Source organism: Mustela nivalis (genome assembly GCF_964662115.1).
Source record: "Mustela nivalis genome assembly, chromosome: 6".
Classification (NCBI taxonomy): domain Eukaryota; kingdom Metazoa; phylum Chordata; class Mammalia; order Carnivora; family Mustelidae; genus Mustela; species Mustela nivalis.
In genome coordinates this window covers 18,093,948-18,107,890 of record NC_139025.1, presented here as the reverse complement: position 1 = coordinate 18,107,890, position 13,943 = coordinate 18,093,948, and the positions used below count along the sequence as shown (strand labels likewise).

General features: G+C 40.4%; 1 protein-coding gene across 1 annotated transcript in view; it reads left to right on the top strand.

Moving 5' to 3' along the window:
• SPTLC2 (serine palmitoyltransferase long chain base subunit 2) overlaps window positions 1–13,943 on the top strand; it is a 114,425-nt gene that overhangs the window by 53,863 nt on the left and 46,619 nt on the right. Inside the window, exons 7-9 of the mRNA XM_082733672.1 lie at window positions 179–284; window positions 1,024–1,243; window positions 3,314–3,440. Of these exons, the coding sequence (XP_082589798.1) occupies window positions 179–284; window positions 1,024–1,243; window positions 3,314–3,440 (453 nt within the window). The remainder of the gene's footprint in view (window positions 1–178; window positions 285–1,023; window positions 1,244–3,313; window positions 3,441–13,943) is intronic.

Genomic DNA, 13,943 nt, shown 5'->3' with positions numbered 1-13,943 from the left:
CAGGCTAGCAGGAGATCACCCATTTTGCCTTATCTTTTTCTGCTCAGTTCTGGTTATGTTAATGTCATTCGCTGTCTGAGACACACTTCCTGAATAAGAAATGTGTATTTGCATTTCTGAAATAAAGTTCAGAAAGAGGAAGGTACTTTGTGCTGAAATTCTGTTTTGTGTGCTACAGATATGCAAAGCCTAGAGAAGCTGTTGAAAGATGCCATTGTTTATGGTCAGCCTCGGACACGAAGGCCCTGGAAGAAAATTCTAATCCTTGTGGAGGGAATATATAGGTAATCCTGCTTTCTTATTCTTATCTTTCTGATTTGGCTCCAGGAAGTTGTAGAATATTTTAAGCAAAAGGGAACTAGAATCAGGACCGCTCTGGACACTAAGGAGGCAGTGTTGATGATTTGATAGTAAGATACCTGGAAGCAGAGTTAGCACTAGCACCGAAGTCTTTTTGTCTGGTTTTTCCTTATTTTTTCCATCATGCTGATGGTCTTCAAATCCCCTTTCTTTTTCGCATCCTTTATTTTTCTCCTGTTTGTGTACGTATGGGCAAGAACTGGAATATGTTTTCTAATGTGTCAAAACCAATTCTACATGATGTCATTTTAAGAAAGATTTTATTCTGGTTTATTTGCAGCCCTTGCACTTACTCTCTTATGTCCTATCTTTTTTATTTTCTTATTCTGCCATTTTAATTTCATCTGCAGTGTAATACAAAATCTAATGTTGCCTGTAATTGCACGTGTTAGAAGACTCTTCTGTGACCTTTATCCATCTGTGGCGAATGAAGATCAATTCTGTTCTGGTGCTTGTTTGAAAAGATCCAGTTTCCTTTCCCCTAGACATCTGCCTAGCTGTGGCATCATCTGACTTTGCCAGTTTAAAATCACGGGCAGAGTTGTCAAACCATTTAAAAAAGCAACAAAAAAGTTGGAAAAAGGAATAGTAATAGTAAGGTGGCCAACTCCTAATTTTGAGTTAAAAAGACTCAATGTGTGTGTTTTGTATCCATTTTGCCAGCATGGAGGGATCTATTGTTCGCCTTCCTGAAGTGATTGCTCTTAAGAAGAAATACAAGGCATACTTGTACCTGGATGAAGCTCACAGCATTGGGGCCCTGGGCCCTACAGGCCGAGGCGTGGTGGATTACTTTGGCCTGGATCCTCAGGATGTGGATGTTATGATGGGGACGTTCACGAAGAGCTTTGGGGCTTCTGGAGGCTACATCGGGGGGAAGAAGGTAAGCAGGCCCTTTGGATTGAGCAGCTAAGGGTGCAGGTGCTTCTGGCTACCACATTTGGTGACTCACAGGGAGCAGATAAGCATCCCGAACCAGGATGTGGAGATCTGGATTTGTTTGTGGCTTTGGCTCACACTGCCAGCGGGCTTCACACTTCAGCTGCTCAGTGAGCGATTCTGAGCAACTAAAGGCTGGTTCTGTTCATTGTTTGTTGTTTTCTTATTTGAGCTTCGTCCTAAACGACGTGCTGATCTGACATACAGAACACCCTCTTGTGTGAAAGGACGCGCAGTGGTGCTGCCTGTTTGCCAGTCTTCTTCCGGGTTTGACTTGCACCCGCGGTTTCCCAAAAGTAGTGAGTTTCTGAGAGCCAGTGGGAACAGAAGACTGGTTTCCCCGCCCTTGGCCTCAAAGGCATCTTGGGTGAGCATAGAGACAGGAAGGAAAAGATTATTTTGCATAATCTGGTTTACTAGAAGGCATTGTATTTTTCATTTTAAAAATTGTGTAATGAACTCTGAGGCATTTGAGAATCAGTATGGTGTGGTGGAAATTGTTGAACCGTGAGACAGAGGCCTAGGTTTGAATATTTCCCTTACATTGTGAGCCCTGGGGCAAACATTTATTAACCTTCCCATTTCCTTATCAGTAAAACAGAGATAAATATGCTCAGCATATAAACTTGTAGTAAAGGTTGAAAAAATAGTGTATGTCCATGCTACGACATGGATGAACTTGAAAGCATTGTGTTAATTTAAAGAAGTCAGTCGCAGAAGGTCACATATTATTTATTTTATGTGATATATCCAGAACAGGTAAATTAGAATGTAGATTAGTAGTTGCCAAGGGCTGAGGGGATGAGGTGAGTGGAAGGTGACTGCTGGTGGGGATGAGGTTTTTTTTCTGAGATAATGAAATGTTCTAAAATTAGATAGTGGGGTGCCTGGCTGGCTCAGTTGGTAGAGCATACAACTCTTGATCCTGAGGTCATGGGTTCAAGTCCCATGTTGGGTGTGGAGCCTACTTAAAAACAAAATAGCTAACTAACTAAATATATAAATATTTTCATAGTGATGAAAGTTGCACAGCTCTGTGAACATACTGAAGCCACTGAGCTATACACTTCAGAAAAGTGAATTATATCTCAATAAAACTTATTGTCAAAAAAACCTCCATAGTATTAATAAAAATATATTATCCAGTATTTTGTGGCATATAGTAGGAACTCATAAGTATCTTTAATTCCTTTTTAAAATTTGACATTAGGGAAGCTTAAAGCATGGACTTTCTCTTAGTCATGATTGTCTTTAGGGAAAACTCATTATTGGTTTCAGTCAAGTTTGGTAGATTTTTTTACCTAAAATTTTTGTTAATGGGACCAGGCTGACTTTGGAGAGTTGTTTGCTTTTTGGTGAGATTTACTGCTAAACCAGAGGACTTAGAATAAACTCTGGGACATCATTTTTGTCTGGTATATCTGTGGTTTTGTGGCTTTTATACAGTTTTTAGTGATTTTGAAGTGATGTACTCTTTTATAGTCATATTTTGTGTTTCCTTGTTGGGGTCTGGTGTGTGAGCTATTTTGTGTGCCTGTTTTATTGAAAGAGTTAGTGAAGTTAAAAGCAGAGAATAGGGATATACCACTGATTGTTTTGGACTCCTTGCAACTGACATACAAAGTTTTTCTTCGTTTGGCTTTCCTGTTCTCATGAAAGACCCAGGGAATTTCTCAAAAGCAGTCCAAGCACTTTAATTCAGCGTTCTAGATCTGTTCATAACATTAAGTGAGATGTTCTCCAAATTTAGAGGGCTTCTTTAAAGCTAGTTTTTCTTTCTTTCAAGTTGTGTCCTGTTTAAAAAACAAACAGCCCGAGTGAGGGTGTTGGCATGTATCAGACACAGTTGCCGCTGAGAGTGTCCTCTGACCATGGCAGATAGCTTGCATCTCAGATGAGCGGCCCTCTTCCTGGGCTGTTGCGGGAGGAGTCTGCTTTTACCTGGAAGGCAGGCAGTGACATTGCAGAGAACTGAGGCTTCCCCTCTAATGCCTCGCTTCTGTGAACTCCCCAGGAGCTGATAGACTATCTGCGGACACATTCTCACAGTGCCGTGTATGCCACGTCACTGTCGCCACCGGTCGTGGAACAGATCGTCACCTCTATGAAGTGCATCATGGGGCAGGACGGCACGACCCTTGGTAAGTCTGTTTTCTTGGAAGATTTCCTCTGCTCCGTAAATGCTTAGCAGTCAAACGAGCTCTTTTCCTTGAACTTTTTCCCTAAAATGAGGAGTCGGGTATATGGATGGGCTGAACTGGCAGGTGGGTGAGGCCTTGGTTGCTACGGACACTTTGCAGCATGTTTGATACACATGTGCCAGGAGAACTAGGTTGGCTTGCTTCCTGTTGAACTTTCTTGTCTATAGATGGTAACTATAGATGGAGGCTTTAACCTTACAGTCTTACTGTCTTCATAAGTCTTCAGTGATAAGCTGCAGGGTCTTTCCTGGGTTGCACAATTTTTTTTTTCTGAGTTGCTCAATTTTATATGAAGATGTAACTGACCGTGTGTAGTGATGTTTCATTCCTGTTGTATTTAAAAGCTGCTCTTTGCATGTATTAATGTCCTTGATTCAGTGCCTTTCAAAAGAGTTTCTAATTGAACAATAGGTAATAAAAGGCATCCTGAATTTGTTTATTCTGTCTTTGGTGGAATTTGTAGTCCAAACTCGGCGCTCTGACATGAACACACTGAAATGAACAATGAGCAAAATGTGACACTTGCTTTCTCTTTTACTTTTCTTCTGCATCACTAGAGGGCAGTGTTGATTGCAGAAAAGTTAGAACAATTGTGATTTTTGTTTTGTTTTGGTTTTTTTCACTTCTAAAAGTATTTCCATTGTATGAGACATAGATTAATTTTACTTGCTTTTTAAATGCTTCTAAAATGAGTTTTATTCTTGTCAAAGATTTTACACTATCAGCCTTGAGCTCTCGACTCTTCATTTATATAATATTTTCTTATCAGATTCATTTGATTTGCATTGGAAAACAAGAAGGAAGTAGTCTGATCTTGTTTGATGCAAACCTGTTTTCTTAAATCGGAATTTTTTCCCAGTTTTTTTTTTCTGATCTGTAGTATATCCTTATTATCTCTAGTGAGAGATTTTTGGAAATAGATTTTCAACATGTTGATCATTTTCAGTCTCATGAATTGATTCCTTGGAGAAGAAAATAGTTCATTCATGTTGTGAGCACAGCATGGAGCCTGGGGAGTAACTCCCTCTTCACATTAGCTGTGTTACCATCCCTTCTTCCTCCTGGTGTTCTTAGAAGTAGTATGTTTTGATCTGAGATATATATTTATATAGCTAGCAATTATCTAGTTACTTCATATAAGTGCATCAACCTTAATTGATTCAGCATACAGACAGGTGACTAAAATGAATGGCTAATAGCCGTCAGAGTTCATTTTGGATAATTTCTTTGCCCTGTCCCAGAACGTGGATCTGTGTGATGTGTGACCTCTGCATGAATGAGTTATCTGTACTAAGTAGTGAAATCTAGTCTCTGCCGATGGTGAGAAAATGAAATGTGGTAATTAGTTACAGGCTTTGGGTTAGCACTCATTTTCCAGTGTATTTATTGCCTCCCTGACCACCCCCGAGGCTTAGTGGTGCGAAACAACAGCCATCGGATTGTGCTCACAGATTCTGCGGGTCAGGAATTCGGTCAGGGCACAGCAGGGATGGCTTGGTTTTGCTCCAAAATATCTGGGGCTGGAGCTGCCAGGGAAGACCCAAGCCCTAGGTGGCTGGGGGCTGGGATCATCTGGAGGCTTCTTCCCTTCATGTCACTGGGGCCAAAGTGACTTGAACACTGGGCTCAGTGGAGGCCGTTGACCAGAGCACCTTCATGTGACCTCCCTGTGAGGCATGGGCTCCTTGTCGCATGGTGACTGGGGATCCAGAGAGGGGTGCTTCAGAGCAAGCGTTCCCTAAGAACCTGCTGAAACCCCATGACCTTGGCTGATCTGTTGTTAACAAGCAGCTCACTGAGGCCAGTCCAGACTGCAGGGCGTGGGAAATCATACTCCGCGTCAAATGGGAAGTGGGTCCAAGAATTTGTGGCCATATTTACAATTTGCCACTACCAGCTTTTATATATTTTAAAAATTGCTCTCTAAAACTTTTAATTAGTATAGGCAAACTTCTTTTTGCCACATTGCTTCTCTGCCAAAATAGAGGATAATAAAAATGTAACCCAAGGGGCACCTGAGTGGCTTAGTGGGTTAAGCCTCTGCCTTCGGCTCAGGTCATGATCTCAGGGTCCTGGGATAGAGCCACCACATTGGGATCTCTGCTCAGCAGGGAGTCTGCTCCCCCACCCCCCTCTGCCTGCCTCTCTGACTACTTGTGATCTCTCTTTCTCTGTCAAATAAATAAATAAAAGTATTAAAAAAAAAAAAAAAAGTAAACCAAAGTAGAGAGAAGTACCATCTTTCTTGAATCTGGTTACCTGATCTTAATTACATTTTACCTGATTTCTTTTAGATTTGATTATGTGAGGTAATGCTTATTTTTATGGCATCATAAAATGCATCTTCTTACTGTTCTTGTAGTAGAAAGAAAGTGTGAATCAAGCCACAGCCCTTTGTGCCTTAAGGTGACCTTTAAAAAAAGGTACCTGCAATTAATTTACCTGGGTGTGAGTTTGTAGTAGAAGTGGCCTGCCCTGAGAGAAACTTCTATGTTCAAGACATTGAATTTCATTCATTCTACAGACACTGAGTATCTCACTCTGTGTTAGACTCTGAATCAGAATGCACAGGAAATGGGCATACAAGCAGATGGTTTGAGAGGAGTATATATACTTGGGGAGTGCTGGAGATGCAGAGGATAGAGTCTTGTTGTATCAATCCTGGAGAGTACTGGAACATAGAAAAATTAAAATTTTACCAATCACTTTACCAAATATCTGCCCTCTGTGTGCTAGGTGCTATCATTAGACACTCCTGATGCATCAAGGATGAAAACCCCAAGTTTTTTGCATAATGGGGTTTCTAGTACAGGAAGTAAATTATACAGTGTGCTAGAAAATAAGTACCCCGGGAGAAAGGAAAGTAGCGAAGGGGGGGTGACCAGGGGTTCTGGGGAACCAGTAACAAAACGGTTGCTGAGAAGGTAAGACTTTAGCAAGAATATGAAGAAGGTGAGGACTTGGCCCTGAAAATCCAGGAATAAAAAGGCCTAGGGAGGGAGGCTACTCTTTTCAGGACAGCAAGGAGACCACTGTGGCCTGAGCATAGTAGTGTAGGCAGAGGGGTTGTGGGGAAGGATAGAGGTGCACAGGATGGCAGTTCTGACGGGAAGCAGACTTGTGAAGGGTGTTAGGGTGACACAAAAAAACATGGACACACTGGTTCTCTTGCCCTAATATCAAATTCAGATTCTGGTTCAGTATCAAACTCAAGATTCCTGTGAATCTATGGGCTGCTTCATGCTGACAGGCTTCTGGCGTGCATCAGACAGGTGAAGAACGTTATTGGTCCTTCGTATTTTATGAAAAGGTACAGAAAATAATGTACCCGTGATCCCATATTTTACTGTTAATATCTCACCCCATATATGTCACTTTTTAAAAATAAAAAGATAACTAAAGCTCCCTTTAGTGTCCCTTCTTGATTTTTTTTTCTCTCACCCCTTCCCCAGAGATAATCATTATCCTGAAATTGTCTCTTTCTGTACTTTTATGCTTTGACTGTGAATTGTATCCATATAGTGAGTATCCCCCACTGTTTGCAGGCTCACTATTTGCTGTGATGATTTGCAGGAATGCTTGTGAGATTTAACTGTCTGAATCAAAAGCCACCTTGATAAATTGTCATGTGAACAGCACTCGTGTTCTCAGCTGGGCACGAGTCCAGGGGGAGGCTGTAGAGTGCACTTCCGCCGTGCTTCTGCTCTTTCCCTGATAGGACCCAGTCTCCTGTCCTCTTGAGTTATTAAATGAGTTGTGCAATATCTCTGTCATCTGCCCCACGTTACCAATGAAAATGTCCTGCGACATGTAGAAAAACCTGTGAAGAAAGTAGGTGAGCAAAGGAGGCCCACAGATGTCCCTACATTTGCAGAGCATGTGGGAGTGCTAAAGCTCATAGAGACGAGGGATGGCCCACCTGGGACCATGATGGACTCCATATTGTCCCACACCGTTGAGTCATCACACATGCGAGAGCACTTCTGTTGTCTCAGGGTAAAAATAAGTCACTGGTATTTTAGATGCTGTCCGTTTTACAGAAATTCTTGGCAGGTTATTATGTAGATATTTAAGAGTATTTCATGGCTTGGGAAAAAATATCGTTTGGAGTTTGGGGTGAGCTAGGAACATGTGGTTTTTCCTATTTTTGAATGATGTAATGTAGACTCAGCTACCTGAAAATTCACACTGTAACACACATTTAGGAACAGACTGCATTCCAATAACAAGGACTGTCTATGTTGTTTTGTGTGTGCAGTGGGGTTTTTTTTCCCCAAAGATTTTTATTTGAGAGTGAGAGAGAGAGAGAAAGAGAGTGCCAGAGCATGAGCAGGGGAGGAGCAGAGGGAGAGGGAGAAGCAGACTCCCTGCTAAGTAGGGAGCCCGATGCAGGGCCCTGAGATCATGACCTGAGCCAAAGGCAGAGAGAGTTAACTGTCTGAGCCACCAGATGCTCCTGTTGTTTTGTGTATTTAAATGTTACATAAATTGGTCATATTGGGGAAGTTGTTCTATAACTCATTTTATTTGCTTAATATTATTTGTTTGCATTATTTCTGTTGAGTGTGAAGTTCTTAGTCATTATTTTCACTGTTGTGTAATATTCACCGAGTATTACCACAGCTTCTGTGTTCATTACTCTACGGATGGACATTTAGGCTGTTAGCTTTATTTTTTTTTTTAAGATTTTATTTGTTTATTTGAGAGACAGAGAGAATGAGAAAGAGAGTGCGTGAGAGAGGGGAGGATCAGAAGGAGGAGCAGGCTCCGTACCAAGCAAGGAGTCTGATGCGGATCCAATCCCAGGACTCCAGGATCATGACCTGAGCCGAAGGCAGCTGCCATCCAGGAGCCCCCCCACTTTTATAAAAATTTTTATCTCTTTGAGATAGAGCACAAGCAGGCAGAGGGTCAGAGGGAGAGAGAGAAGGATAATAATTCTTTTCCACTGTGGTCTCTCAAACTGAGAGAAATGGCTTTTCTTTAAATCTTGTTTATAATAATACTTTATAAAAGTTTTCCTTTTTGATATGGTAGAATTTGTGAGTCTTTTTCCATATAGATAATGTGTTTGTGCCTTGAACAACCTTTTCTTTAGTCTCTGTCAAATGTATCTTCTGCAAGTGTTTATTGCTTTCTTCTACTGTTTTGTATGAATTAATTAATTGGTGGTATGTGTTTCTGTACAGCTATATGTGTGTGCCTGATTTATTTTAGGGGTATTTTTCATTTTCATCTTAGATTATCTAGGCTTTCTAGAACCATACATTTTAATACTGTACTATTCTTCAGTTTCTATATTTGAAGAAATTTACCTGGAAGGAATCAGGTTTACATCTGAGCTGCACAGTATTTTCTGTGTCTCATTGAATTTCCATACTGCTGTGGATTGGAAATGGGGGAAGCTGAAAGGCTGTGTCTTTTGAGCTAATACCCTTTTTCTCCCAAATGCCCTGTTTCACAACTTTATAATATCACAGATTTATGATTTTGTCTCACAGAGCCAGTGTTTAATGTTTCAACACAATGTTTTGTTTGAAGTATGTATGCAAGTCAATCAGTAGGCTAACTGCTAGTGTTACGGTTGGTGTCCAGTCCTGTAATACCGAGCATATAATGAAATCTCTAAGCCTTGCCTTTTCATTATAATTTTGACTGTCTCAAGTATTTTATGTTACTTGATTTTGATCTTTTTTTCCCCATAACTGATAGTGTAACTACAGCACAATTCCAGTGAACCCAGAAAGTTTACTATTGTCTCATTCAGTATGTCTAATAACTTCTGATTTTATCTTGAATCTTCTGAGTTGCATGTTAAATTTTTCTTAAAGATTTATTTACTTATTTTTAGAAAAGAGAGAGCATGCATGGGGGTGACAGGGGTGGGGAGAGGGAGAGAGGGTCCATGCAGACTCCGTGCTGAGCGCTGACCCTAACCTGGGACTCGATCCCAGGACCCTGAGATCATGACCTGAGCTGAAATCAAGAGTTGGATGCTTAACTGACTGCACCACCCAGGCACCCCTTGAGCCCTGTGTTATTTATGAGTACTCACATTTTGTTTTGTCCCTTTAGCAAACATCTTTGGTAATACAAAGATGAAATGCAATAAAGTATTAGAATAATAGTGATAAAATACTACTATATTTCTATATATATAAGTATATATGCATAAAATACTGTTATAGAAAGAGGGAGACTGTCCCAAAAATGAACTTTCAGTTAATAAGCAGTATCATTGGGCAGTAACTCCAAAAGCTTGTTGGCCAGGTGACATAGGTCAGCAACCAATAGCTTAGGGATGTCACTATATAACGTGTGAAAACTCACTAACCCTTGATGTAGTTTTTCTTTTTCTTTTTTAAGATTTTATTTATTTATTTGACAGAGAGATCACAAGTAGGCAGAGAGGCAGGCATTGGCGGGGAGGACCTCCCTGCCGAGCAGAGAGCCCAACTGGGGACTTGATCCCAGGATCCTGAGATCATGACCTGAGCCAAAGGCGGAGGCTTAACCCGCTGAGCTACCCAGGCGCCCTAACCCTTTATGTAACTTTTCTATGTCATGTCAGCTCCCCTGTTAGGATCCTTGTCTCGCTCCTCCTTTGCATCTTAAATAGTGCCTATACCAGAAACTTAAGAGTCAGTAATTGTTTGACTTGATTATTCACAAAATTGTTATGTCTTCCCAAAGAAGAATATAAACTCCATGAAAACATGGAGTTTTGGCTATCTTGTTCACTTCATTGCTTCTGTTGAAAACCATGTCTGGCACATAATAGGTGTGCAATAAATGCTTGGTAGATGGTTAAATGAATACTTTGGTGCCTTGAAGAGAGGTATTGTAAGAGTTAATGACTTATGATTTAGTCCTTATTATATTCTTTGTATTCTTAAATGATGAGGACTTAAGAAATTTATAGACCTAAGAGGATAAGATCCCTCATTCACTCATATAGGATTATTCTTGAATGGAAGCCTCATGTATACTGACCAATATTCTTAGAATTATAGGACTTGGGAAAATATGATAATTTAGTTTTAAAGATGTAAATGTATCTTTGATTTGATGTTGTTACTAATTTTCTCTTAATGGGATAAATCTTCAAACTTTGATGAAACAGGTAGTTTGGCCTTTGCTCTTTCTAGCCAGGTCCTCTTTAACCAGAAGCAACCATTTGGAAGCTTGCTTTCCAAGCCCGGGAGGCATTTGTTCCATTCTAACTGGCAGCTGTATCTCATCAGTAAAAAAGAAATGGGAGCTTAGGTATCATTGGAGGAAACATTCTAAATCAGATTAGGATAGAGATGCTAAACTTAGTTTCTTACAAATAGGATTTATAGCTAACTAAAACAGATTAGACTTGAGTTAAAATGTATGTATTTGCTTGTCATTAAATACTTCACTTGGGTTTTCAGGTTATCTATTAGTATCTGTTATTCTAAGCAATGTCAGAATGTAAGATTTATGGCAGGGTATATTTTCACAGGGGCTACTGTTCTTTCTCCAGTTATGAGCTTAATATGATTTTTTCCTTTTTCCCTTCCAAACCAGAATTAGTGGATCTAAAAATAGTTGTTTTATAATGATAATACAATGAGCTATGAAATGGTGAACTATTCATCTTCATTTAAGATGAAATTAAGACTAAAATGTGACTTGGGGCACCTGTGTGGCTCCGTTATTAAAGCATCTGCCTTCAGCTCAGGTTATCTTCCCAGGGTCCTAGGATCGAGCCCCACATCAGGCTCCGCTCCCTACTCAGTGGGAAGCCTGCTTCTCCCTCTCCCACTCCCCCTGCTTATGTTCCCTCTCATGTTGTCTCTCTCTCTCTTTCTCTGTCAAATAAATAAATTAAATCTTTAAAAAGATAAAAAATAAAAGCCTTTAAAAAAATAAACTAAAATGTGACTTGAATTGTTAAGGGTTAAAAAAAGAAATCACTTAGCTTTGATACTTGGAAGACTTTCTTTTGCTTAATACAAGCGGAGTAAGGGGCGCCTGGGTGGCTCAGTGGGTTAAAGCCTCTACCTTCGGCTCAGGTCATGATATGGGATCGAGCCCCACGTCGGGCTCTCTGCGCAGCGGGGAGCCTGCTTCCTCCTCTTTCTCTGCTTGCCTCTCTGCCTACCTGTGATCTCTGTCTGTCAAATAAATAAATAAAATCTTTAAAAAAAAAAAAAAGAAGAAGAAAAAACACAAGTGGAGTAAAATCATATTACTGCTTTTAATTAGTTTCGAGTTTATAGGGTCAGTTACAGGTAAAGCATGGGAAGTTTAGCAGTGGCTATAAACTGGGTATAAATAAGAAAAATCTTGACAGTGTAAACAGCAGACTGGAGATGTGGAAAGGGGTAAAGGAAGGTGAGGGACATGGAAGTATATCAGTTTCTATTATGTACTTGGTGGAAAGTTAGTGGGTACTATCTTGTTTATAAATGAGCACATTTTGAAGTGAAGAAATTGGCTTTAGGTTTATGAAGGTGACTGGCCACTAGAATTAAAAACAAAGCTTGGTGGTGATTAGTCAAGAAAACATGGAAAATAGCCGGAGCACAGCTGTCTCACCACACCACCAGGTAGGGCTGCTGGAAGGGGAAGCAGAGGGCTAAGCCCATTGAGCTCTGTAGTGCTAGCTGTCGGAGATGCCCGAAGGAGAACCTGGCACTGGTTCCTGGGATGGGAAAGGAGGTGGCTTGCTGAGGAGGGGAGGGGGGACTTCTGTACTTTACATTTAATATTCTGTACTGCTTGGATTTTATTTTACCATATGAATATGTTACTTTTATGACTAAGACTTTTTTGTTATCAGCTTCCACGGTACATGAAAACCTATGGGAATAAATCTTGCTTAAATCTTAAATACATCTTGCTTAAAATACTATTGCATATATACAATGGAATACTATGCAGCCATCAAAAGAAATGGAATCTTGCCATTTGCGATGACCTGGATGGAACTAGAGGGTCTTATGCGGAGCAAAATAAGTCAATCAGAGAAAGACAAATATCATATCTCCCTGATATGAGGAAGTTGAGAGGCAGTGTTGGGGGTTTGCGGGGTAGGAAAAGAATAAATGAAACAAGACGGGATCAGGAGGGAGACAAACCATAAAGAGACTCTTCATCTCACAAAACAGAGAGTTGCCAGGGGGTGGGGGGTAGGGAAAGGGTGGTGGGGTTATGGACATTGGGGAGGGTATGTGCAATGGTGAGTGCTGTGAAGTGTGTAAACCTGGTGGTTCACAGACCTGTACCCCTGGGGCTAATAATACATTATATGTTGATAAAAATAAATAAATAAATAAATACAACTGAAAGTAAGGCTTAAACATACACACAAAGTATACATGGTTGATTGTTAAGAAATGTTCTCATGCATCCATTTGACAGACCTGGAGCAGTTCCTGTCTGCTGCTAAGGTTTCCACTAGAGATGCAAGAAAAAAGTCCTCGCGCTTTCTGTCTGTCTCATTGTGGCAGTCAAGATTGAATGGGGGAGTACAGGCTAAAAGGGGGGAAATTTCTGCAACTCACATAAACCTTGTCAACAATGAAGATCTTGGTTTACTCCAAAGTGTCTAAAATTGGAGTTTATGGAAAGTGTTGGAAAAGAATTTCCCAGACCCTTGCCTTTTGATTAATTTCACTTTTAAAAACTTAAGGGTTAAAAGTAAATTAAATGCAAGCCAGTAAAGGGGGAAGAAAAAGCTTTCACTTCACACACACGCACACACACACACACACACACACACATCCATCCAGTAATGGAAATTTAGCTGTAAGATCTATTTACAAGTCAAGGCAAAACATGTCTGAGTAAAGAAACTAAAATTGTGCTCTTCAATTTTCCAGAGCTGTGCTTAATTGTATTTTACTTCTGGCCAGAGATGTAATTAATAACATGAAGAGCCCCCAGCTTAGTGTCTGACATCCAGTAGGCTTTTGATAAATTTGCTGAATAACTGAATGAATGCACACGTGATCCGTAACTATTAGAAAATGGTGGGTTCTTAAAGCTTCAGTAGGTGGATGTTAAATCAAATGGCCAAATCATGGAATGAAATAAATAGGTACACTTTACTAGGTTAATTTAAAAGTGATGACAAGTGGGACCCGTGTGTGGCTCAGTTGCTTAAGCGTCTGCCTTTGGCTCAGGTCATGACCCCGGAGTCGGGGGATGGAACCCTGTGTCCTCAGGCTCCCTGCTCTGCACGGAGTCAGCCTGTCCCTCTGTCCCTCCCTCTGGCTCCAGTGTGCATCTCTCTCTCAAGAACATAAATAAAAAATTATTTATTTATTTATTTATTTATATTTTTAAAGTTAAATATTCATTTATTTTTTTAAAAGATTTATTTATTTATTTGACAGAGAGAGAGAGAGAGAGAGATCACAAGTAGGCAGAGAGGGGGGGAGAAGCAGACCTCCTGCTGAGCAGAGAGCC